This window comes from Panthera pardus, unplaced genomic scaffold (genome assembly GCF_024362965.1).
Source record: "Panthera pardus isolate Hobbes unplaced genomic scaffold, ASM2436296v1 HiC_scaffold_1, whole genome shotgun sequence".
Taxonomy (NCBI): Eukaryota; Metazoa; Chordata; class Mammalia; order Carnivora; family Felidae; genus Panthera; species Panthera pardus.
This window is the reverse complement of record NW_026526654.1, coordinates 62,408,883-62,435,728: the sequence shown is the minus strand read 5'-3', so window position 1 is coordinate 62,435,728 and position 26,846 is coordinate 62,408,883. Positions and strand designations below refer to the sequence as shown.

General features: G+C 37.8%; 1 protein-coding gene across 1 annotated transcript in view; it reads left to right on the top strand.

Moving 5' to 3' along the window:
* Window positions 1–26,846, top strand: part of VWA8 (von Willebrand factor A domain containing 8) — a 363,559-nt gene that overhangs the window by 235,391 nt on the left and 101,322 nt on the right. The window contains exons 27-35 of the mRNA XM_053899178.1: window positions 480–588; window positions 2,311–2,449; window positions 4,369–4,568; window positions 11,539–11,649; window positions 12,567–12,631; window positions 13,062–13,187; window positions 14,334–14,443; window positions 15,277–15,431; window positions 20,067–20,262. Coding sequence (XP_053755153.1) covers window positions 480–588; window positions 2,311–2,449; window positions 4,369–4,568; window positions 11,539–11,649; window positions 12,567–12,631; window positions 13,062–13,187; window positions 14,334–14,443; window positions 15,277–15,431; window positions 20,067–20,262 — 1,211 coding nt within the window. The remainder of the gene's footprint in view (window positions 1–479; window positions 589–2,310; window positions 2,450–4,368; window positions 4,569–11,538; window positions 11,650–12,566; window positions 12,632–13,061; window positions 13,188–14,333; window positions 14,444–15,276; window positions 15,432–20,066; window positions 20,263–26,846) is intronic.

Genomic DNA, 26,846 nt, shown 5'->3' with positions numbered 1-26,846 from the left:
GATTCTACAATTCCATACATCACTCAGTGCTCAACGTGACAAGTACACTCCTTAATCCCCATCACCTATTTAGCCCATACCCCCATCCACCTCCCCTCTGGTAACCATCAGTTCTCTATAATTAAGAATCTGTTTCTTGATTTCTCCCCCTCTCTCTGCTTTTTCCCTTTGCTGATTTGTTTTGTTTCTTAAATTCCACATATGAGTGAAATCATATGGTATCTGTCTTTCTCTGACTGACTGAATTTTGATCGGCATTATGCTCTCTAGCTTCATCCATGTCATTGCAAAGAGCAAAAATGAAATCTTCTTCTTAAAGTATATTCCAAGTGTTGTATCATAGACTTTCTTTTAATAAAATAAAATATAATTCACTTGTAAGTAAAACATTCTTCAAATTTACTTGTATAATAGATGGGTTGGGTTTTTCCTATGACTCGGAAACAAGAAATGTTTACTTTTCAAATCATCCTTGACAGGTTGCCTCTGCCAGAGCAGACGTTCATGGGCTTCTGGACGTTTGGTCAGTCAAGAAATGGAAAGCAAAAACTGTTGTGTCCAGCAGTAACTCATCACATAGACGTAAAGGTTGACACCATCATTTCTTCATTCAAATACTGAATGTTACAACTTTTTCTATATGTTCCCTGGGGAAAACTCCATACACTCTCCAAAATAACTTGTTCTGAGGTTATTTTAGATTTAACTTCCACTCCAACTCTCAAGCCAGCCTGGCCTCTGAGGAACTCAGTGTAGGTCATTGTCAGTGACTAGTAGAATTCCTAAGAGCCAACGTGAATTAGAGTCAGGTATGTTGTGTGTCCTCCTAAAAGAGTTACTCCATGATCCTTGTTTTCATGTAAAAAGGCAAAGGAAAGGAGTATCAGTTGTTAATTACAACAGAAACTCCTTTAGGTATTCAAGCAGAAAGGGATTTACTGTGGGGAATTGGATGCTTGTAATATCATTGGAAAGGACAGAAGAAACAGAAGTCAAGGGGCCACCACTGGACTTTTAGTCTCAAGTTCAGTGTGTCTGCTTCTACTACCATCCCTGCTGCTGGCAGCGACACGGCGAAGCAGGATCAGCAAACTTTGTCTGTAAAGAGCCAGATGGTTAATGTTTTAGGCCATACAGATTCTGTTGCAGCTACTCGACTTTACTGTGATAGCATAAAAGCAACCATAGGTAATAGGCTAACAGATGAATGTGGCTGTGTTGTAGTAAAGTTTTATTTACAAAAGCAAGCAATGGGTCACACTTGACCTGTGGGCCATTTAAGTGCATTTAATTGGCAGAACCGAAATCACATCCAGAACCCTTACTGCAAGGGAGTTTGAGGAATGTTGTTTCTAGATTTCCAGCTCCAGAGATACAGACTAGATAGAAAGGGGCAGGATGGAGGATGGCAGGGATGCCACAACAGTCACCATCTAACCCAGACATTTTTGATTAATTAAGGACTGGGGGCACCTGGGTGGCTCAGTCAGTTAAGCATCCAATTCTGGATTTCACCCGAGGTCATGATCTCACAGTTCATGCTGACAGCGTGGAGCCTGCTAGGGATTTTCTCTCTCCGTCTCTCTGTACCCATCCCCTACTTGTGCATGTGCTCTCTTTCTTTCTTTCTCAATAAGTAAATAAACTTTAAAAAAAGGACTGTATGGCATGGGAATATTGAAAGTGTAGTTACATCTATATAATTCTTCTATATAGTTGTTTTCTTTAAGTACCAGCCCTAATATCAATAATATTATTAAATTAGATTCTCTGCTTATGTTTATATTGAATAATTTTCACTATGTGTATAATATTCTACCTTTTGTAAACAACGGTAGTTATCAACAAGCTTTTTTTTATTTCAAAGACTGAAGTTTAGCCATTATATTCTATATAATGGTATAATAATCATTCTTTACAATGGAACTATATAAGGCCCTGATTCATGCATTTACAGATTATTTTCCTAGTTTGGCCAGCTCTGGGTCCCAACACTTGGAGTTCAAACCTTGACCATTGTTTAGGAAGGAATAAAGTAATCAGAAATCCTATGGGGTTTTTCAGCTGGTGTACCTTGTGAGTAAAAAGAAAAGAAAGTGAGAAATTAAGATAGGACAATTGAAAGCATTTATAAATGCAAGTATATGGCATTATTATTGTTATAGGTACCATGATAGTCAACAAAATAAGAAGAGGTATATCAAGATGTTGGGTATTTGAATTTAAATTTCATATTTTAGAAAAACTTCAGTTTTTCTACATTTTAGTAACTATCCAAATTCCTTAACTCAGACAACTACTTTATTATAGGGTCCAGCACTTATAAACATACAGGAATATCCAATAGAAAGATATGAAGAAAGATCCCAAACCTTTACTGAAGAATGTGCCTCCTGCAAATTACCATTGGATGAAATTAACTTAATCTGTGACATTGCTACGTCATGTGGTATGTCAATTTATTCTTTTGATTTTTCCTTCCTGTACTTACTTTTTTCTAAAAGAGGGATTGAAAGAATCTCTAGACATCAAAAAGTCTATGATAGACTCAGTAACTGTGTCATATTGGATTGGATAGTAATTATATGCAATTTAGACCTAATTTCCTATAACAACCTAACAAAATACTATTGTGGAATCCACATAAGCACTGCTAAGTTTGTATGCATATGTCTGTTTCTCATTACAACTGTAGCACAAAGTTAAACACACCCAGGCATGTGCTAAAAATAGAAGGGAACAAGAAAAAGAGAAACATTGGATTTGGGGGCTGGGATTCCAGTTTGATGATGGCGTGAACCACCAAAGCACGGCTGGAGTGCTTTGCAGTCATTACATTTATTTTAAAGAATGGCAAATGAAGGACGTGAATTTTTGGCATCTACATTTCTGGACTGCTGCCATTTCCTACTGACTCATACAGTGTGCCCTGGGTAGTTTTTGGCAGAAGTTTTCAATCGAGGGCAGTTCCTAAGGTCCTATTAAACAGAGGTGATGACAGAAGAAAGGGAGAGAGTTTCTAACTTGCCTAGGATGGGGATTGTTGAGGGGAAAATTCAGAAGCAAGTTTTTGTTATCTAAGTTCTATGAATATTATTTATTCCCAAAATCAGCTTTGTGGAATAAAAATATATGCTTTAAAAATATACAAGGTTTTGGGGCACCTGGGTGGCTCAGTCTGTTAAGGGTCTGACTCTCGGTTTCAGCTCAGGTCATGATCTCAGGATTCACCAGTTCGAGTCCCACATCGGGCTCTGCACTGACAGCCGGCTTGGGATCCTCTCTCTCTGCTCCTCCACCCCACCCCCATCAAAATAAGTAAAATGAGGGGCGCCTGGGTGGCGCAGTCGGTTAAGCGTCCGACTTCAGCCAGGTCACGATCTCGCGGTCCGTGAGTTCGAGCCCCGCGTCAGGCTCTGGGCTGATGGCTCGGAGCCTGGAGCCTGTTTCCGATTCTGTGTCTCCCTCTCTCTCTGACCCTCCCCCGTTCATGCTCTGTCTCTCTCTGTCCCAAAAATAAATAAAAAACGTTGAAAAAAAAAAAATTTAAAAAAAAAACAAAAAACAAAAAAAACAAAATAAGTAAAATGAGGGCAAAAAATTATATATATATATATATATACACACACACACACATATGCACATATATGTATGTGTATATACACACACATATATATATACGTGTATATACACATATATATGTGTGTGTATATACGTCTGTGTGTGTGTGTGTGTGTGTGTGTGTGTGTATATATGTATGTATGTATGTATGTACATATACACAGGGGTTTTTGGTAACAGACAGGTGCTCTTATGAAGATATTTTACATTCACCAGTAGAGAATAAATACGGATTTTATGCATAAAGCTTGAACTTTGGCCCTTGTCCCATCTTTCAGAATTGGAAATAAGTATGCTGTGATCCTCTGCCCCATGCCAGTGAGAGGCATTGCTAACCAGGAGCGCTTTTCTGGTTAAACCTTGTCCTGGCCTCATGGTTCTCAGAACAACATTCCAGGCAGCTGCCGTCAGTCAGAATTGGCCCATAAAAATAATGCTGCCCTTTCTGTAATTGAACTCTCTGTTTCAGTATTGTCCACTTATGCAAACTAGAGTTTTAATTGTTTTTTGTTTCTTTGTTTTTATACCTCTTCTGTATTTTTGGGAGAAAAGAGCATGTTGGGAGGTTAGAATCAAAGTTAATTGATATATATACATAACGTATGTATATCCTAATCAATCCATCTACAGTTTGTCCACTGAGTTCCAGCTGTGTGCTCAGTCTCATGATTCAGATTTCACTGGACCTCTTGACCATTCAGAAAATCTACTGCAGATCACACAGTTAACACCTTTTTGTCATTACAGAAAATGAGGAAAATACCCTCTATGTAGTTGCATGCAATCCCATCACCTTATACTTTCTGAACATGACGGGGAAAAGTGGCTACATGGTGGACCTCTCTGACATCTTCCCAAGAATGGCCAGTAGAATTTGGCACCCATTTGTGACAGTGGCACCACTGGGAAATCCCCTCAAGGGTCAAGTGGTTCTCCACGAGCAGCAGGTAAGGCATCCCGGGCTACTCACATGGTACAATTACGCCAAGAGTAAGCTGTGTGAAGAAAAAGGCAAAGGTGATTCGCAACCTACAAGTGAAAATACGTGCTTTCATAAACATCAAGGAGGGATCAGAGCTGTGTTTTGTCAGTACCACAAAGGCAGGCTAATATCTTCTCTGCGGAGACTTCAACATGACCTATAATTCTGGAAGCATGTAAATTAGGGTTTCTCAACCTCAGCACTAATGACATTTGAGGCCGGATAATTCTTTGTTGTGAAACTTGCATTCTCTTTGGGGAGACAGACCATAAAGTAAGCCAACAAATAAATATGCTGATTTCAGGCGGTGATAAGTGCTGTATAGAAACGAGACAATGTCCTGGGGAGTGATAGGGGTGGGGGAGGAGGAAGTGGAAGGTGGAAGTAACAGTATGAAGGGGTGCTCCCCTTAGGAGATGCGTTTTATTTGAAACCTGAATGACATTCTTAATGTAGACACAGCCACAAACATATAGTGAATGGACTTGTCTTGATCTTGTTTGGGCTACTATAACACAAGTAGCATAGACTAGGGAGCTTATAAACAACAGAAATTTATTTCTCACAGTTCTGGAGGCTGGGACGTCCAAGATCAAGAATAAGCAAATCTGGATCTGGTGTCTGGTGAGAACCCACTTGCTAGATAGCTGTCTGTTCATTGTAACCTCACGGGGCAGAAAGAGCGAGGGATTGCATTGGTGTCTCATTTATGAGACCGCTGATCCCATTCAGGAGGACTCCACCCTAATGACCTAATCACCTCCCATAGACCCCTACCTCCTAGTAATCCTAAATGCCAGGGTTTAGGATTTCAACATATGAATTTTGGGAGGACATAAACCTTCCGTTCACTGCAAGATGACACTGAACTCCTTTGGTATGTAATGAAGCTCAAGTTTTAACCATCACTACTAGTGTAAGATAGCACTAATTAAAAGTACAGGTGTTTAGAGTCAAGCTTAAAATAATTCCAAGGGCACCTGGGTAGCTCAGTCGGTTAAGTGTCTGACTTTGGCTCAGGCCATCATCTCACGCTTCGTGGGATCAAGCCTTGGGTGGAGATCTGTGCTGACAGCCCAGAGCCTGGAGCCTGTTCGGATTCTGTGTCTCCCTCCCTCTCTGCCCCTCCCTGCTCGTGCTCTGTCTCTCTCTGTCTCTCAAAAATAAATAATAAAAAACACTGATTTAAAAAAAATAATAATAATTCCAAATAGAAGGTATAGATCAAAAAGCAGGCTGTGTCTCAATTAGTGAGAATTCTGTCTAAGTTAATTCTGTCTAAGGTCTAAGTTAATCTGTACCATACCAATAGAAAGGAGTGTAATGCTTCTGCATGCTTATTATCCACCTAGTATCTACCAAATACCGTACTATTCATTCAAGCATATTATTCATTCAACAAATTATATCATGTGCCTATTACTGAGGATGCTGCAGCAAAGAAAACAACAATAATTTTTGTCCTGAAAAGCTTACATTGTGGTACAGGAAGACAGACAATGAGCAAAAGAAGTAAATTATATCTCAAGCTAGAAGAGGAGAAGCAAGGCTGGCAGGAAGATTTCCATTCAAAGTAGGGTAGATGGGCAGGGATCGCCTAACTGAGGAAGGGATATTTAAGCAAAGGCTTGAGGGACGTGAGGGGGAGAACAGATATCTAAAATAAGGGCGTTCCAGGCAGAGGCCCAGAGGCTGGAGCATGCTTTTGTTCCATCTTTAAAGAAGTGTGGTGGGGAAGATTGAGCAAGGGGGAGAGCATAAGGAGGTGAGATCACAGGTTACTCAGCTAGTTGGAGCAGGGACGTGGTGCAGGGAGTGAGGAAGCAGACTGTGCAGAGCCTCGTAGACCACTGTAATGTCCTGGGCCCTGACTGTGGGTGGAAGAGGAAGGTGTTAGAGCATCTCAAGCAGAGGAGTAGCGTGACCTGACTTATATATTTAAAAGATTTCTCTGGCTCCTCTGCAGCAAATAGTCTGTAGGTGGTAAGGCAGAATGAAGGAGACTAGTAAAGAAATTTTTGCAGTGATCCAGCAAGAGGTAATTGTAGTTTAGGGTATGGAGGTTGTAAGTAACGATGGGTTCTGGATATATTTTGAAGGTAGAACCAACAGGATTTCCTAACAGATCAGATGCATGGGTGAGAGAGGATGGAGCTAATTAAGGGCAACTTCAAAGTCTAGGGCATGAGCAACTGAAAGAACAGAGTCGCCATCAACTGAGATGAGGAATTGATTTGGGAGGTAGTAGACCTTTGATTAAATGTGAGATGCCTGTTAGACATCCCAGTAGATGAGCCTGGAGTTCAGGGGAGAGATCAGAACATTTGGGAGTCTTGGCATGTACATGTTATTGAAAACCATGAGGCTGAAAGAGGTCACCAAGGGAGTGAGTGTGGGCAGAGAAGTCCAAGCCCTGGGGCAATGAAATATTAAGAAATCAGGGAGATACGGGAGAATCAACCAAGGGGATTGACGATGAGTGGCCAGTGAAGTAGGTGGACAGGGCAGGGAGTGTGGTATCCCAGAAGGCTAAGTGATGAGCCTCGCAAACAGAAGGAGCAGTTATTAAATGTTGGCAGTGTGCCAAATGAAAGATTACATACATCATCCCATGCTATTCTTCCAGTAGCCCACTGAGATACCCGTCAGCCAGATTTACATTTGAGAGAATGGAGGCTCAGAGAGTTTCATAACCTGCCCGGTAGCTACATAATGAACTGAGATTCAAACCAGATTGGATTGGCCCCCCCAGAATTAAACTCCATCCACTATCTCACTCACTATAGCTACTTGGGGAAAAGAATAGTGTGAAAACTTAAAAAGTATTCATAATAGGAAAATATTAAAGAAATGCAGTGTTGCTATTTACGAATACTTAAAGTCACTAGGAGAACAAAGTGTTACCAAGAAACAATACTTTTAGACTGTGTCTAATCAAGAGGAAATGTTGCATAAATAACATGTCAGTGTTTCACTGAGTAAATAAGTCAACTTTAACTTTAGGCCTTGCGTAAATAATTATCATGAATTCTGAGTTAAATTTTTTCAGGTTTTCACTTTTTTTTTTCATTTTCACTTTCTCCTGCAAGCAGAGTTTATAAATATCCACATATTGCTTATAAAAGTTTGTATCCATCACATGGAATAAGGGTTTTGCTTTATAGGTTATTTTTTTTTTTTTTAGTTTATTTATTTTGAGAGAGACAGAGAGAGAGAGAGAGAGAGAGAGAGAGAGACCATGAGCATGAGCAGGGGAGGGGCAGAAAGAGAATTCCAAGCAGTCCCTGCACTGTCAGTGCAGAGCCCAACGTGGGGTTTGCACTCACAAACTGAGATCATGACCTGAGCCAAAACCAAAAGAGGGATGCTTAACCGACTGAGCCACCCAAGCACCCCTTGTGTTATAGGTTTCTAATAAAATATCAGTGGCATTGAATTGAATTCTACAATGAGAAGAATCTGTCATAAAAAAAACACATGCTATCTTGATGATTTTTAATTCAGCAAGTCAATTGAGTAAGAATTTAAATTTGGAGTATTTATGCAAACAATCCTGCCAAATTTTCAGCTGTCAAATTAACTTCCAATTTTACATATACCAATTCTTGGAAAGTACTAGATTTTTAGATTCTTAGCAAGTATTTTATTTTCTCAGAAGATCCGATTATTTGGCAACATTGCCGATTAATACTCTGTTCAGTGTAATACTCTGTTCAGCATTTTACAACTGTCGTGGCCAGACTGTCAACTTCCATGGCCAGCACTTTGTCTCCTGACATTCTGACTTGTCCCTTTGACCACAGCCTGAACAGTTTTCTAGAAAGCTACCTCAGCACCCTGAGAAGGCATGCCTAGCTTATAGGAATACTCCCACTGTACCCTCTGAACTGCCTCTTCTTTTCCCAAAGAGGGTATCGTAGCCATCATATTAAAACCCTGTTAGGAGGTAAGACCTCTTTAATTTCAAATGAACAGCATGCGTCTGTAAAATTGGACAAATGATAAATAATTCTAATCAAATAACAAATGTGTGCACTGCCATCAGTTCCTCCTTCCCCATCCTGCCCTCACTGAGAGCAGAGCTAAAATATTGCAGAGAATCACTGCCATTAATTCCACTATCCCTTGTCTAAAGCTTGCTATGGATGCATTTCCCTGGTTAAAGAAGTTGTTCAAAGCTTCCTCGCTAAAATAAAATCTTAAGTGAGGAAAGGGAAACTTGGCCATGCCTAAAAATAAAGACCCTCCACCCTTCCCCCTCTCCTGCCATGAGATTACTTATTACATCTGTACGAAGTTTAGAATTTCAGACTTTAGGACATTGAGGTCATCCAGAGGTTACTTTTCTCCCAGTCAGATACAAACATAATAAAATTGCTCACTTCTTCTCCCTGCCCCCCTTAAAGGAGCACCAAAGCCACAGTTACATGTACTCGTGTGTGACGCAAAATTCTATTTTTAAACTCAGAATATATCATTAGTCATTTACAGAAGGAAACCATTAACATCCAAAAGGATGGACCAACAGAACTCCTTCATGTTGCCAATTGTTTCTAAAACTAATTCTAAGTCCAACGATGGCTGCAAATACATATATGCTTTCTGTCGTTCAGAAAGGCACAGGTTTTCAATTTGCTTATGCCAAGTTATGAGTATATAAGTATTAGACCCTAAAAAGGAAGAAAAATGCAAAACCATACTTATTTTTCTGCTTAATCGTATCTGTTTAATCATCTGCTTATTCTTCTGCTTAATTATATTTTGGAATCAAACATTATTTTTAGAACCTTCTTTTGCTTAGAAAAGTTAATATTATCCCAAACTGCTAAAGCGCTAAGAATTCATGTTAATGTTGTTCATATTTATCACACAAGAAAGAGTTTCTCCTTTAAAAAAATACTTTCTCAAAAAAAAGATTTAATCTAGAATGGAATAAGACTGTCACTTTTTAATTTGTTAATTAATACATTTTCTTAAGTAACTTTAAGGTACTTTAAGGTACTGCCATCCTTTTCAAACTTTCAAAGGCCAGAAATAATACCTCTCGTATGAAATGATTTTAAAAAGAATATCTGTAACACACGTCCTGAATGGAAAATTGCCTGTCATACCAATGATGCATTCTAAGAGTGATGTTTGTGGAGAAGTTTAAACTCTGTCAACATGTTTAATAGAATTTTTTAACAGCCAGGATTCAGTGAAGGAAACTGCACGGTACAAATACTACTTTAATTTTTGAGCACTTCAGTACAATTAGCTGGTAAAATACACTTGAAACCGCACTATGAGATCCCAGGTTAGTGGATGAATCATCAATCTTTCTGCCTTTCTTTTTATTTCTTTTTTTTAACTTTAATATAATTTATTGTCAAGTTGGCTAACATACAGTGTATACAGTGTGCTCTTGGTTTTGGGGGTAGATTCTCATAATTCATCGCTTATATACAACACCCAGTGCTCATCCCAAGTGCCCTCCTCAATGCCCATCATCAATCTTTTTGCCTTTCTTTTTATTTCTAACTGTACCACATAAGAGAGGGCAAGGGTCATGGTTAATTCATTATTGTGTTCTCCTTTGTGCTTTAAATATAAGCTACTCAGTAAATACTAAGATACAAGGCAACAAACATTTTTTATTTTGTCTCCTATATTTCACAAACTATACAGTAATTCTTTGGGTGCTTTATGACTTCATTTTCCCCAAAGAAAGTTTTTGAAATGAAAAGTTCCTAAGGGTTAGGATAGCTGGATAAGCCCCAAATTTGAAACAAAACAAAACAAAAACTTTCTAGAAAAAGACCATTGCATAACAATGAGGCCTGACAAACAGCTTGTACGTGCCTTTTTGCGAACCTTTTTGGGGCTCTCGGAGTTTTTTTATTTTTGTTTTATTTTAGAAAAAGAGTGTGTGTGAGTGGGGGAGAGAGCAGAGGGGGAGAGAGAGAAAGAAAGAGAGGGAGGGAGGGAGAAAGAATGAATCCCAAGCAGGCTCCATGGTCAGTGGTTCAGCATGAGTCCAACATGGGGCTCAATCCCAAGACCCTGGGATCATGACCAAGAGTCAGACGCTCAACCAACTGAGCAACCCAGGTGCCCTGCAAACCTTTTTGTCTAATCTTCAAACATGTTTAAATTTTAACTTAAAAAAAAAGCCAAGCTAATAGCATCTCTTTAAAATATTTAATCTTTTCTGGCTTTCTCAATTTTAAGTTCTTATTCATGTATTTCTGTTCATTGATTGTAATGCTTGAGATTTACTTAAATTTTTTTTCTTGAAAAAACACTGCTAATTACTGGGAGATTATTACTTCATTTGCAAAACTGTGATTAATACCGCTGGAGAGAAATCTCTTGTTTGTACATTATTACAGCACCAACTGTGAGTTTTGAAATGAAGACACACTCATTATGAATTAAGTTCTTGAGATCCTGATATTTTCTTGCTAACCCATCTATTTATCATGTACACATTTTCTGAAGTAAGTCTGGATTTGTGAAAAGCATGAGTGAGATTTAGTTATGCACAATGTAAGACAATTTTCAACAAAACACTCTTGACATGTAAGTTTTGATAGTAAATGGACTTTAAAAAATATCAATCCTCTTAATTTCAAGTATATAATAAAACAGAACCATGGTTAAAATAGCCTTTGTATAGAAGGGGATGGTTTTAAGATAAAATCTTCAAAGAGACTCCCTCTGCATTACAAAATTGAAATATTTTCATAAAACCATCTACTACTTTAAATTGTGTATTAAGGAAAACCATTTAGTATCTTTATGTTGTCTCTTAAGTATTTCAGTATTGTCATCTTCCTTTCGGTTTACCACTATATGTTTTATTCCCAGGTTGTCAAGAAGCTGCTGCTTAAAAAAACAAAAAACAAAAAACAAAAAGAACATCTTGAGCTTTTTACTGTTCTCTTTATTTCCAGAGTAATGTCATCCTCTTGTTAGACACCACTAGCCGAGCCCTTCGACGTCTCATCCTCCCTTCCGAAGAGGTTACACCTAAGAAATCTTCCTGGTGGAACAAGGAGGAAGCTGTAAGGAATACCCAACTTGTCCAGCAAGTTGCCAAGGACTTCTGTAGTTTTCTACCTTAAAGATGCATGCATGCCCATTCTTCTCAGGGCCTTTTATTTACAGCACAAGAGAATTCTCTTGTTGTGCGCTTGTAGATTTTAACGCAATATGAAAAGACACTGATACACATATAACTAACACCAATAGCTTTTTTTTGTATACGTCATACTCACATGAAGACTTGTCAGGACTGAGCTATAATAATGACAGAGCTTCGTGGGCTTCTTGAGGGTGATATTCATGACAAATTCCTAATCATGCAGTCACTGAACTGTTTTTGAGTTAATATGTTTATGTTTTGGATTTATATGATAAACTGACAAGTATGACACTCGAGTGCACCTACTAGATGAATAAACATTTGAACTTATTAACTAAATTAAACTAGTAAATAAGTTTCAGGCCAACCCAAGAGAATTTATTCTGCCATTCAGAGAAAGGTAATGGATATAAAATACTACTTACCTTCTGCCCTGCAATACATAAGTCTTAAAAGACCATGGAAAAAAAAAAGAGAGAGATGTTTTAAATGCCGTAAATACATCCAAATCTACAAAAAGCAGTATTTCCTTTATGTCTATATTATCGTATAAATTCCACAGTTACTCGCCAGATAGCATATTTATCTCTAACCAGTATTTGGCATTATTTTTTAAACTTTTATCCTAAAAGATGTTTTAGCACATAGTTCACAATAAATTTTGAATTATATTTAAATCCACATCACCGTAAGAGCCGTGGAGTAAATAAAGAGGCGGCTTCTCACAGGATTACATGTTTTACATGTTGGAGAACTTTATTTAAGGGAAAGCGACTAAAGAGACATGACTGCATCTCACACATTTAATGTGAATATTTTGTTTGGTTTTGTCTTTAGGAAACTTATAAAATGTGTAAAGAATTTTCGCACAAAAACTGGCTAGTATTCTACAAAGAAAATGGGTGAGTGCTTTGCTATAGAAGATTTAAACTGGGATCCTTAGTTTGCCCATTCTGTTTCCTCATTTAATTATACTTGCTTATTATAAAACCAATATAACCGCATTACAAATATGCTATTGTAAAAGCAACTCATCCCACATTGCGAGAACATTTAAATCCAGACCTAAGAAAAGACAGTGCTCTTAATTTTAAAGTACCACCACTGCCAGCTTGGTGGTTATCAGCATCCATTATTTCTTCTTATGCATACCCCGACAGAGTTTAGAGTTTTATAGATCTGTTTTCTCAATTAACATTTCTCTTTATTATTATTTAGTCTTGAAAACATTCTCTTTAGGGTTGCATGAAGTATCATGAAATGACTGTGCCATCGTTACTCAATTGTTACCCTCATCATTTCCTTTCAGATAGTTTTCTTCTCCTCTTTCAGGAACAGCCTGACTGTGCTGGATGTTCTCGAAGGGCGAACACACACCATCTCACTTCCCATCGACCTCAAGACAGTCTTCCTTGTAGCGGAGGACAAGTGGCTTCTGGTGGAGAGTAGAACACACCAGTGGGTGGATTTACGTAGCGTCTCATAGAGCATTTACCCAGCATCCTTACTGTTCTGTCTTCCAGTCTGTCTTTTCACAGTTTCTGAATTTGGCATCTCTATAGGTGAAAGAAAAAGGGGAGGGAAAAAATGAAAACCAATTAAATATCACTTCACGGAGTAATCATGAAAGTGTTTCAGAGAATGACATTGAAATGAACAGTAGAAACATAATGACTTTTATGTCTGATCCATATTTCTTTGGATTTTTCCTATTAGTACATTGAGAATCCACTGTATTCTTACCAAACCAGAGATGCTTCAAAATAGATTTTTATTTTATCCTCTCTTCAGAGGATCATAGTCTCTGCCCTAGAGCTGTTGCCTTTTTGGAACTTCACAGAATTCACCCCTTAGAAGTTTCTTCTTCATTCTATCTTGATTGCTCTTAGTTATGTTCGTGTTTGTGTTGCCTGCCATTGGACTATATACACTTCTTGATGAAAGGGCCATTATATGCACTTGACATAAATAGGGTGCACAGTAAATTTTAAGTCCCCCTCCCTCACACATTACCTCTACTGGCTAAATACAGACTCTTCCCCTCGGGTCACAAGCAGAAGTAGCCTGCTGCAAAAGATTTCTGCCTATTTATACATCCCTATTTTAGAAATCTTAAAAATAAGTAGATCAAGGGATTACAGTGGTTACAATGGTTAGGGCTTCTGTCCCTCAGCTGGTCAGAAATCAGAGACCAGGCTCCCACTTGACTGACTGACTGATGAAACAGTCATATCAATAGCGGGTCCCATGATACAGGGGTGGGGGTAGTTTCTCATTAGAATTGCTTTATTTATTTATTTATTTTATTATTATTATTCTTATTATTATTATTATTATTATTATTTTTGCAGCCCTTCCTCTTACAGGAAGTGTTAGATTTTGGTTCATATTTATTAGTGCATTGTTATTATGCGCTGCTCCTTATACACAGTGTTGAGAAGTTATTTGTTAATTCATGAGGTAACTCAGAAACTACAAATTTTACTCTGAATATAAAAAAGAAGCCTTGGGGGAAAGGGGTAGAATTCTGATTTTTCATAGCCTGGACTCACAATAATTAAAAAAGAAGAACTTTTTTCACTTAGATGTTTTGTTTGTTTGCAGGAAATATCTTTTAACTAAGCCTGCACACATCGAATCTGAGGACAGCGGGGTTTGCCAGTTGTACGCATTGAAAGAGGAGCTGCCTAGCACAGGATTTGGAGTCATACAAGGTAAATCCCATGTTCTTTGTGTTTATGACCGTATGGGTACGTGCTTACAGTCCCCTAGAATCCTTTTAGAGCAGTAACATCAACATATGTTAAGTTCATACTAAAAGGGAAAGCTTAGTAACTACTTTAGAAATAGTAAATGAGAATCTACTCTTTTTTTAAGTTCTGTCATTGATTTTTCTGAGAAATCAGAATTTTTATATACATTCAGGTGCCAAGTCTAATAGTCTTTTAGGGTAGCATCTTTTCTTTTTTTACACAGACCATCAGATGTCTACTTAATTCATCACAGTTTTGGGGGGTGAATAGTACTTATGGAAAAAAATCTAAAACATACCATTACCAGCACTGGTTGGGGCAGTTTCACATCATTTCTGCAGGGTGCTATTAGTGATAATATGCATCGCTAATAAATTTTTTTAATGTTTATTTATTTTTTTTATTTATTTATTTTTTAATATATGAAATTTATTGTCAAATTGGTTTCCATACAACACCCAGTGCTCACCCCAAAAGATGCCCTCTTCAATACCATCACCTACCCTCCCCTCCCTCCCACCCCCCATCAACCGTCAGTTTGTTCTCAGTTTTTAAGAGTCTCTTAAGCGCTAATAAAATTTTGAATTCAGTAAATACTTGCATTCACTTAGAGAAGATGCCTTGACTGTAAAAACGGAGTTTTCTCAAACAAAAGGCCATGAATATAATTAAACTGTTTTCTCTTTTTTAACTTGTGCTTTTCTATTTGAGTTGGCAAGAATGAAATCTTGCAAAAATTAATTCCTGGAGCATTGTAGGGGCATATGGTATCTAATGTTTCTCTGCCACTGCAGAAACAGATTTCAGCATACCTCATAAAATTTCAAGTGATCAACTATCATCTGAAAATCTAAGTTCAGCAGTGGGACAAAAGATTGCCTCTCCTAACCGAATTCTCTCAGATGAGACTAGTTATGCTACGGTTGTTGTTGGTTTCCCAGATCTCATGGTAAGCACCAATATTTTCAATTATTCAATAGATGTTTTTTTTCTACTTGGTTTAGCCTCTAATCTATAAGACTAGTTGAGGAGTGATTAAAAATGTAATGATATTCTGGTAAACATTTTAGATCAAGACTATATTCCAAATCAGTCATTAAAAAATGCATTCTACATAAAGAGTTTCATTGCTTTTTTAAAATTACCATTTATAGGGTAATGTAATTATATTGGTTCGTAAGGGAAAGCCCGTATTCTCTGTACATGGGAGTTCATGTGATACAGTTAACTGCTTAACCTACTGATGGTAATTTTATATCATATTGTCTTGTTGTGTGCTCGTGTAATCTGTCAAGAGGAACATTGGAAACTTAACAAAATAACATGTCTTCCAGAATTTTTTAAAGTTAAATTTGTTGGGGTCTCATTACTGTCAATTAAATTTTTTCAACACTCACGAACATCTATTCACCTTCCGCTGAGTTTTGCTCTGACTTATTGTGTCTTTGCAGCATCCAGATTAGGGCGATAGTCTCAACTTAAATCTGCCTTAGATGGTCCCTCCTACCATTACGTACTGTTATCTGTAAAGAAGGGACTATTTGTAATTGACTTCAGGTGAAGCTAGGTCCCATCTTCCTCTGATGGAAATGTGGGAAAATGAAATATAAAGGTGATTTAAGTCCATCTTGCCATCTAATAACCTTAGAGGTAGCTCCATGTGTTTTGATTAAACATTTAATTTTCATAATTTCCTTTGTAGCTTTTGTTTTTAAATAGAATCATTTAAAGATAAAAACATGGGCTCTGCACGATGGTACACCAATCTCACATAAGCTCAACTTTTTAATGTAATTAATGAATGTTGAGTACTTCAGGGTACAAGGCATTTGAAATCCAAAACCCAGTGGATAATATCTGGCTTAGGATTTTGCCATATGTCTTCCTAATTATCAAGGAGAAAGCATTCGCTATGGTATTATGTAACTGAAAATGAAACATGTTGTTGGAATATAATATCTACTGCAGCCTTGACTGAATGAGAGTTGTGTTTAGTATGCTTTCTTAATGAGTGCTGTCATCAATAGAGAAAATACTAGAGCTATTTTTCTGAAGGTGGAATCATTTAAAATACTGATCTTCCAATTGAAGAAACTAGTATAGAAATGTAATGTCACTATAAAGATTTAGAAAGTAAAAGTATTTTACACTGAGTATAAGACACCATTTGTATTAACCTTATAGGAATCCTTTATAGCCTGTAGGACTAGTAACCTTGTTAAATTAAAAGCTCTATCCCCACTTCTCCCTCTCCTCTCTCTCTCTCTGCCCCTCCCCCCACTCAGGTCCTCTCTCTCCATCTCTCGAAATAAATAAATAAACATTAAAAAAAAGCTCTATCTCCCCCTACTTAATATGGCACACAACATACAGGAGGTGTTCAGTGAATATTTGTTAAATGAAAGACTAGGGTCAGTTAAGGAGCCTTTCAACATTTTATGGTAACAATCATACCTTTTAGGACCTAACACAAAAGTCAGGCATTGCACTATTCTAAAACCTTTCATGCATGATAATTAATTTTTAAAATAATTTTACAAGGTTTTATAGATGAAGAAACAAACAGAGAAGATATATCTCCTGGGCCACACAAATTATGAGTGAGGGAGCTGGGATTTGAGGTCAAGTGTGACTGACCCTCAAATCTGTATCCTTTCTCTTGTATCACAGTGCCTTCCTGCTTTTATGTGAATTTCTTTTAATCCTTCATAAAGCTATCAATAAGGGGGTATGTCACCTCTCATTAACTTTTTATAGCATTATCAGAGGTACCTAAATTATTATAAGCTTATTATCACTTTCCTAACTTAATGCCACATAGCCACAAAAACCTATAGCAAACATCATCCTCAATAGTGAAACACTAAAAGCATTCCTTTTCACATCAAGAATAACACCAGGATACCCATTATCGCCACTTCTATTAAACATTGTACTGAGAATCTTAGACATAATCCATAACAAAATTTTTGATCAATTGAATTTCATCAAAATTTAAAGTTTTAGCTCTGTGAAAGACACTGTTAAGAGAATGAAAAGATAAGGCTGGGAAAAACTATTGGCAAATCACATTTCCAACAAAAGACTTGTATCTAGAACATATAAAGATTTCTTAAAACTCAAGAGCAAGTTGGAGCACCTGGTGGCTCAGTCGGTTAAGTGTCTGACTTCAGTTCAGGTCATGATCAGTTCAGTTCATGAGTTCAAGCCCCGCATTGGGCTCTGTGCTGACACTCAGAGGCTGCAGACTGCTTCAGATTCTATGTCTCCCTCTCTCTCTGACCCTTTTCCGCTCGTTCTCTCTCTCTCTCTCTCTCTCTCTCTCTTTCTCTCTCTCTCAAAACAAAACACCTCTAGAGCAAGAAAACAAATATTCCAATATAGAAAACAGGCAAATAGTGGCCCAGTGTGAGGTATCAGAGGTTAGAGACTGAGCAGGTGAGGACATCCGTGATGGGGGAGGGTGTCGTCACTCGTGATGGGAATTCACTCCAGGCAGGATGCAGACGGTGCCCATGAAGATGTAGAAGTAACATGGTGTAGGTGCCCAAGTAAGGCAAGGAGGGCATCCTTTCATGAGCGTAGCCCAGTGTGGACTGTCAGGACCAAGGAGAGTAAGGAGGGCATTTGCCCAGGAGGGAAGGTTAGTAATGGGATGGGATATGACTCACATACAGTAGAAGTGAGCAAGAAAGTAAATATATTAAAGATAATGAAATCTAGTTTCTCATTAGAAGGGGGTTACAGATAAAGAAAGGAAAAAAACTAAAATGAATCTCATAGTTGTTGAATTGGAATTGGATTTATTTGTGTGAACTTACAGTTTTCAATATATTTAGATAGATATAGAAATAACTTTGGAGGTAAATGTGAAAAAAAAAAAGGGCAAAAGACTTAAACAGAGACTTTACCTAAGAGGATACAGAGATTAAGTACATGAAAAGATGTTCACCATCATTAGTCATTTAGGAAATGCAAATTAAAGTCATGATGTGAGGGACACCTTAACTGACGCAGTCAGTTAAGCATCCGACTTTGACTCAGGTCATGATCTCACGGTTCATGAGTTCAAGCCCTGCATTGAGCTCTGTGCTGACAGCTCAGAGCCTGGAGCCTGCTTCAGATTCTGTGTCTTCCCCTCTCTCTGCCTCTCCCCCACTCACACTCTGTCTCTCTCGCCTTCAAAAATAAATATGAATTTTTTATTGACAATAAATTATAATAAAAATATTAAAAATAAAAAAAATTTTTAGATCATGATGAGATACTATACACGCCTTTGGAATGGCTAAAATAAAAAAAATACTGACAGTAACAAGTGCTGACAAGGATACAGAGCAAATGCAACTTTCATACATTTTTATGGAAAAGCAAGGACAAGTAATAATCAAGACGTTGCTGAAGAACCTACTAAATGTCAAGGTTTATTATAAAGCTTCAGTAACTAAGTGTGGTATTGGCGTGGGGGAAGAAAAATAAATAAGAGAGCAGAATGAAGTACCCAGCAACAGATGCATGCATATATAGAACTGTATTTTATGATAGCAATGTTAATCAGTGCCATTTAGTATCTGGTGGTATTTGGACAATTAGCTATCCATGTGAAAAAAGGATGAGTATGAATCCCTGCCTCATGCCATTCACAAAAATAAATCCCTAATGGGTTAAGGATTTAAATGTGAAAGACAAACTTTAAAATGTTTAGAGAATACATAGGAGAATGTCTATGATCTTGGAGTAGGAAAGGACAAATACATATTTGGTAAAAATTTGAAGTCAAGCAAGAGGGAAAAAATAACACAAAATTCCAGAAGAGTTATAAACATCTAGGGCAGACAGGAGATATGAATGGGATACAGCATTCAGGGCCCTCAGAATGCTGGTAATGTCCTGTTCCTTATGCTAGAGAATGAGTGAACCAGATATTTGTTTCATTTATTTCAAGGTAAAATATATATATATATATATATATATATATATATGTGTGTGTGTGTGTGTGTGTGTGTGTGTGTGTTTTATATTTCACATTTGCCTAAAAATTATAATTATTGGTGAAGCAGCTATTTTCTACACCAGAAGGTCAAGAAATAATTTGGTTTTCTTATACTTGTGAAATACAAGTTTACCACCGGTATCTGCTTAAAGGGCTGCATTGTAGCAGGTATGGTGAGTATAGTTTATAGTACCATAGCCCCTTGAACAACAAGAGGGGATTTAGGGTGCTGACCCCCTTCACACAATCACAACTCCACAAATATAACATCTGACTCCCCAAAACATAACTACTAATAGCCTACAGTTGACTGGAAGCCTTACTGATAACATAAATGATCAACACATATTTTGTATGTTATATACATTACATATGTGCAATAAAGTGAGTTAGAAAAAAGAAAATGTCATTAACAAAATCATAAGGAAGAGAAAATACACTTATTGCAATTAAAGAAAGAGAATCATAAGGAAGAGAAAATACACTTACTGTAATAAAAATCCACATGTAAGTGGACCTTCACAGTTCAAACCTGTGTTGTTCAAGCGTCAACTATGTTTCGGTACTTTAATCTTTTTTTTTTTCTTTCAGTCACCCAGTGAAGTCTATTCTTGGAAAAGGCCATCATCTCTTCATAAACCAAATGTCACTGACACAACATTCTATGGAGGAAAGAAAACAAGTGAAAGTCCAAAGCAGAGCAATTGTGTGACTCTTTTAGATACTAATCAGATAGTCAGGATTTTGCCCCCAGGAGAAGTCCCTCTAAAAGATATCTACCCAAAAGGTAAGAAACTTACCAATTCCTAATTTGCCAAAGTAGTAAACCTAGTTTTCTTTTGGTAGGGATATTTAACTTATCATTGTCATTCTGTATTTATAAATGTGGATAAGTCTACCAGGATCTAGCAGCTTAAAAAGTCCGAGGTGTGGGCTCATAAAGCTTTCAGTCAGTTTCTCGCAGTCTCTGATTGAAGCCACTGCTGTTAGAACTCTTTTTCCTTTGCTTTATAATCTGAACAATAACTTAACTTAGAAGATGTTTTCAAAGGGACTTTTAAAAATTCTTAGACTACTAGGCATAGAAAATGGGGCCCGACTTATGATGAAAGACCAGGGACTCATGCAGACTGATTCACTTAGTAGTTCTCTCAAAGTCGTCTTATATTTATTACCGCAAGATATATGCCAGGTCCTGTGCCACTTTTCCTCATATACATTTATTTAATCTTCAAATCCCCATTCTGTCATCAGTGTACTCTCTAGCTTATATGCAGGGAAGCTGACAAAGGAAGGCAAGATGGCGTGCCAAGGGCCACACCACCGGTGGCTGGTAGAGCCCAGATCTGCACTAAGGTCTTCCTGTCCCAAGTCTAGAGCTACTTTTGCTGGACCACACAGGCTTTCATCATAATGGATAATTATGAAAATGTTTGATCTTTGAGCCACAGATTATTATTTGCATCGTAGTGGTAGTAATATGTTGTCCTGTGTTTACATTCATTATATCACCGTGAACTTAAGAACTATAATGCTACATGTATTATAATCTATTACTGGGTTTGGAAGTCCTGGTTATATGATAATATTTAGAATTCACTTCTTCCAAATAAATCACCATTTCCTCAAAATGTTTTTTACGGTAGAAGAGGCAGGTGAAGAAAGTGACAGTCTCGGTACAGTGCCATGGTAGGAATACTCACAAGGTGATCTATGAAAGGGGAGGCTTACAGTCCAGACTGGTGATGATGAGCTGACCCTTGAAAGGATAAATGGGATTGAATCAAATGAAGGAATTGTTTCAGGAACAGGGAATCCTATGTGAAAGGTACAGAGCCATGAAGGCATCCCAGGAAATACAAGAAATTCTATACCAGAATTTAGTGTTATCTCCAACTACCCAGAAACCTGGGAGTCAGCCTTGATACTTCTTCTTCATCTTCCTCTCTATCTAATCCAATTACAAATCATCATGTCCTTTTGATACAGCCTGACTACTGTATTTTGTATCTACCCACTTGACTAGAGTTCTATTACCAACATCCAAATCACTGCCATCTTGCACCAGAATATTGCAACAGCCTCTTGAGAGTTTCCTCTTCCAACTCTTTCCGCATCCTACCCATTCTCCACACATCAGACAGAGTGATATTTTTAAAGTATGCATTTGTTCTTATTAAGTTTCAGATTATACAGAGTAACATTCACCCTTTTTTGTATATAGTTCTGTGAGTTTGACAAACACATACGGTTGTGTAACCATCACCTTAACTGAACAGAGGACAGTTCCATCTTTCCAGAACCCCCTCCCCCTCCAGTGCTTCTTTGTGGTCAACCTGTCTATCTACTCCCTAACCCCTGACTGATCTGTTTCTGTCCTTATGGATTTGCCTTTTCCAGAATGTCATATAAATGGAATCATATAGTATATGGTCTTTCAAGTCTGGCTTCTTTTACCCAATATCATGTATTTGAGAATCGTTTATATTGTTTTGTGTACCGGTAGTTCATTTTATTGCCAAGTAGTAATCTGTTGTGTATATGTGCATGCTTTGTTCATGCTTTGTTGGTAGATAGTTGGATCATTTCCACTTTTTGACAATAATGAATAAGCCTACTCTGAACATTTATGCACAGATCTCTAAGTGAACATCAGTCTTTGCTTCACTTGGGTAAATATGTAGGAATGGCATTTTTACATTATATGATAAAACTGCCAACCTGCGTTCCAAAGTGGCAATCATTTCGCATTCCTACCAGCAATGAATGAGAGTTCTAGTTGTGCCTCCTCACCGGTTCTTGGTGTCGTCAGTCTTTCCGGCAGGTGTGTAGCAATAGCTCATGATGATTTTAATTTGTATTTTCCCTAGTGCCTAATGATGTTGAGCATCTTGTCACGTGTACCTTCTTTAGTGAAAGGTCTGACTGTTTGCCCTCAGGTTATTTGGTGTTTTTGTTTGTTTGTTTGTTTATTTGTTTTAGGAGTTTTGTGTGTTCCTTATATATTCTGGATACAAGTCCACTATCAGATATATTCTTTTCAAACATTTTCTGCCTTCTTGATGAAGGGAAAATCTTCCCTTCTAGAAATTTTATAGTTTTAGATGCTCCATTTTGAGATAATATTTTTTTAAATGGCACAAGGTGTGGATTGAGACTCATAGTTTTGTATGGAGATACTCACTGTTCCAGCATCATTTGCTGGAAAACCTGTCCTTCTCCATTGAATTGCAGCATTCAGACCTCTGCTGAAAATCAACTGACCACATATGTCTGGGTCTGTTTCTGTATTTTGTATTGTGTTCCATTGATCTCTGTATCTATCCCTTCACTAACAGCACATTCTTGGTTATTTCCCAGCTTTGTAGTTTATAATGAGTGTCAAAATCAGGTAGTATAGATCCTCTAACTGTTGGTAGGGATCAGTGGATAGAAAATTACTAAGAGGAAATCAGGGATAAGGAAACCTATGGGCTAAATCGACCTAACAGGATTCTTGCTGAAGTCAGGCCAGGGTGATCAGACCTTACCTGGGGGGAGTAGAGGATGAGGAACCTGATCACATATTGAGGCGGGGGAGAGGATTCTTGCTAAACTTACTTATTAGCAGGACTCTCGCTGAAAGTGGACAAGACAGAGATGGACACAGAAGCCCAAAAGTCGGGGTCTGTTTGGGAAGAGGATCCAGAAGAGCCTGACTAGAGTTTGGTCAAAGGAGATAATCTCTGTCACCATCCATGTCAATAGCACTTTCATTTACTTTCACTGCTGCACATATTACAGTTTATTCATCTGGTCTTTGTTGATGCACAGTTAGGTTCTTTCCAATTTTTGCTGTTACAGATAGTGGGCAATGAATATTCTTATATCCCTCTCCTTGTATATATGCTGAGAATCTGTCTATCTATCTATCTATCTATCTATCTATCTATCTATCTAAAAGTAGAATTATCAAATTGTTTCCCAGCATTGTTCCAGCAACATAAAAGGGTTCTTGATGCCCCAACCTTATCCACTCTTTTTTTTTTAATATATGAAATTTATTGTCAAATTGGTTTCCATACAACATCCAGTGCTCATCCCAAAAGGTGCCCTCCTCAATACCCATCACCCACCCTCCCCTCCCTCCCACCCCCCCATCAACCCTCAGTTTGTTCTCAGTTTTTAAGAGTCTCTTATGCTTTGGCTCTCTCCCACTCTAACCTCTTTATTTTTTTTTTCCTTCCCCTCCCCCATGGGTTTCTGTTAAGTTTCTCAGGATCCACATAAGAGTGAAACCACATGGTATCTGTCTTTCTCTGTATGGCTTATTTCACTTAGCATCACACTCTCCAGTTCCATCCACGTTGCTACAAAAGGCCATATCTCATTCTTTCTCATTGCCACGTAGTATTCCATTGTATACATAAACCACAATTTCTTTATCCATTCATCAGTTGATGGACATTTAGGCTCTTTCCATAATTTGGCTATTGTTGAGAGTGCTGCTATAAACATTGGGGTACAAGTGCCCCTATGCATCAGTACTCCTGTATCCCTTGGGTAAATTCCTAGCAGTGCTACTGCTGGGTCATAGCGTAGGTCTATTTTTAATTTTCTGAGGAACCTCCACACTGTTTTCCAGAGTGGCTGCACCAATTTGCATTCCCACCAACAGTGCAAGAGGGTTCCCGTTTCTCCACATCCTCTCCAGCATCTATAGTCTCCTGATTTGTTCATTTTGGCCACTCTGACTGGCGTGAGGTGATATCTGAGTGTGGTTTTGATTTGTATTTCCCTGATAAGGAGCGACGTTGAACATCTTTTCTTGTGCCTGTTGGCCATCCGGATGTCTTCTTTAGAGAAGTGTCTATTCATGTTTTCTGCCCATTTCTTCACTGGGTTATTTGTTTTTCGGGTGTGGAGTTTGGTGAGCTCTTTATAGATTTTGGATACTAGCCCTTTGTCCGATATGTCATTTGCAAATATCTTTTCCCATTCCGTTGGTTGCCTTTTAGTTTTGTTGGTTGTTTCCTTTGCTGTGCAGAAGCTTTTTATCTTCATAAGATCCCAGTAATTCACTTTTGCTTTTAATTCCCTTGCCTTTGGGGATGTGTCAAGTAAGAGATTGCTACGGCTGAGGTCAGAGAGGTCTTTTCCTGCTTTCTCCTCTAAGGTTTTGATGGTTTCCTGTCTCACATTCAGGTCCTTTACCCATTTTGAGTTTATTTTTGTGAATGGTGTGAGAAAGTGGTCTAGTTTCAACCTTCTGCATGTTGCTGTCCAGTTCTCCCAGCACCATTTGTTAAAGAGACTGTCTTTTTTCCATTGGATGTTCTTTCCTGCTTTGTCAAAGATGAGTTGGCCATACGTTTGTGGGTCTAGTTCTGGGGTTTCTATTCTATTCCATTGGTCTATGTGTCTGTTTTTATGCCAATACCATGCTGTCTTGATGATGACAGCTTTGTAGTAGAGGCTAAAGTCTGGGATTGTGATGCCTCCTGCTTTGGTCTTCTTCTTCAAAATTACTTTGGCTATTCGGGGCCTTTTGTGGTTCCATATGAATTTTAGGATTGCTTGTTCTAGTTTCGAGAAGAATGCTGGTGCAATTTTGATTGGGATTGCATTGAATGTGTAGATAGCTTTGGGTAGTATTGACATTTTGACAATATTTATTCTTCCAATCCATGAGCAGAGAATGTCTTTCCATTTCTTTAAATCTTCTTCAATTACCTTCATAAGCTTTCTATAGTTTTCAGCATACAGATCTTTTACATCTTTGGTTAGATTTATTCCTAGGTATTTTATGTTTCTTGGTGCCAACCGTATCCACTCTTGTAGGCATCTGACCCCGTTATTGTGGTTTCAGTTTATCTTTCCCTAATTTCTAGTAACTTGAAGAATCTTTTTACATGTTGCAATTTACTCTTCTGAGAATTGCTTGTTTATATCTTTTACCATTTTTCTCTTAGATGCCAGGAGTTTTATTTCCCCTCACTTGTTTAAGTAGAATTCCTTAAATATTCCAAACATATATAAAGTGCTTAGCATAGTGTCTAACACACAGGAGGAATTTTATAAATGTGGGCTGTTAAAACAAAAACAAAAACTAGGAGAATGACAAAAGGAGATACCAGGATGATAGTTGTGCACAGATCTAGGGATCAACCCATTCAGATGAGAACATATGAAAAAAGAATAAATATGTGACTAACAAGCATTATCATAAGGGATAAAAAGTAATGAAATTTTGTGAAATTTTAAGAAGCATATATCAAAACTATGAGATAATTATCATCCACAAGTTAGGAGAGGAGTAACTGATGTTAAAGTGTTCTAGTGGCTTACATTGTTCAGGAAGAAGGCAATGATACTAAGTTGATGTGTTGGTAAGTTAGGAATTGAGTATATAACTTCCAAAGTAGTAGTGAAAAGATTATAGCGTCAAAAATACTTTTGCTGGTTAAGAAGCAATCTTTGAGCTGATGCTGGTATAAAAAAATAGATAATTTTTTTTAAGTAAATAGAATCCAACCATCTATCTGATTAGCCAGGAACTAATGCATATCAGCCTTTTATTAAAGAAATCAATAGAAACCGTAAAGGCTACTCTCTTGGTGGCTTTTACAAAGATGGTATAGCTTTTGTTTAATGCAAACGAGGAGAGATTTACTGCTTTCTTCCAATCATTTTTCATCTAGGGAAATGTTAGCTGTTTTTGGTTTTTTTTTGTTTTTTTATCACAGTTCTCGGCTCTTTAAGCACAAAATAATGACTCTGGATTGAAATTGATGCCCTGTGTTTTGAACTTTGAGTAAATTCAAAGCTTTGGCATTGGCACGATTGCAGGGCACACATGACTCTTAATCTGTAAACACAGAAGTGCGTTAAACCTGGCAGTTAACAAATGTCCATCAAATTACATTGCTAGAAGGAGTGAATTTTTTAATATAATTTCATCTTCCCTCTGAATGTGTTCGTGGTTGTTTTGTCTGACAGCTTTTATACCTCCTCCTAACCTTGGCACTGTGCACATAAGCTGTCCCCACTGTTTGCGGGAACCATGCAGGAAGCACTGCAGCCGTGACTTCCCTTTAATCATTAGTGAACTCATCCTCGCGCGTAGCTTACACCTATCTTGGAAATCCACCTGGATTATAAATGTAATGGAAATTTACTGAGCCTCCGTCCTCTCTACAGCGTTGAAACATTTAAAACGGATTGACAAGGATTTGGCTAAGTTTGTAGGGAAGTCTGGCCACGATTTTCACTTCCTTAATTCAATCATGTATTCTAAGCTGATTCGTTTTCAAATCAGTAAACATCAACTCTGATCATTTTTCAAGCACTTACCATTACCACCGCTACCATTACCCTTAATATTGCTTTGAT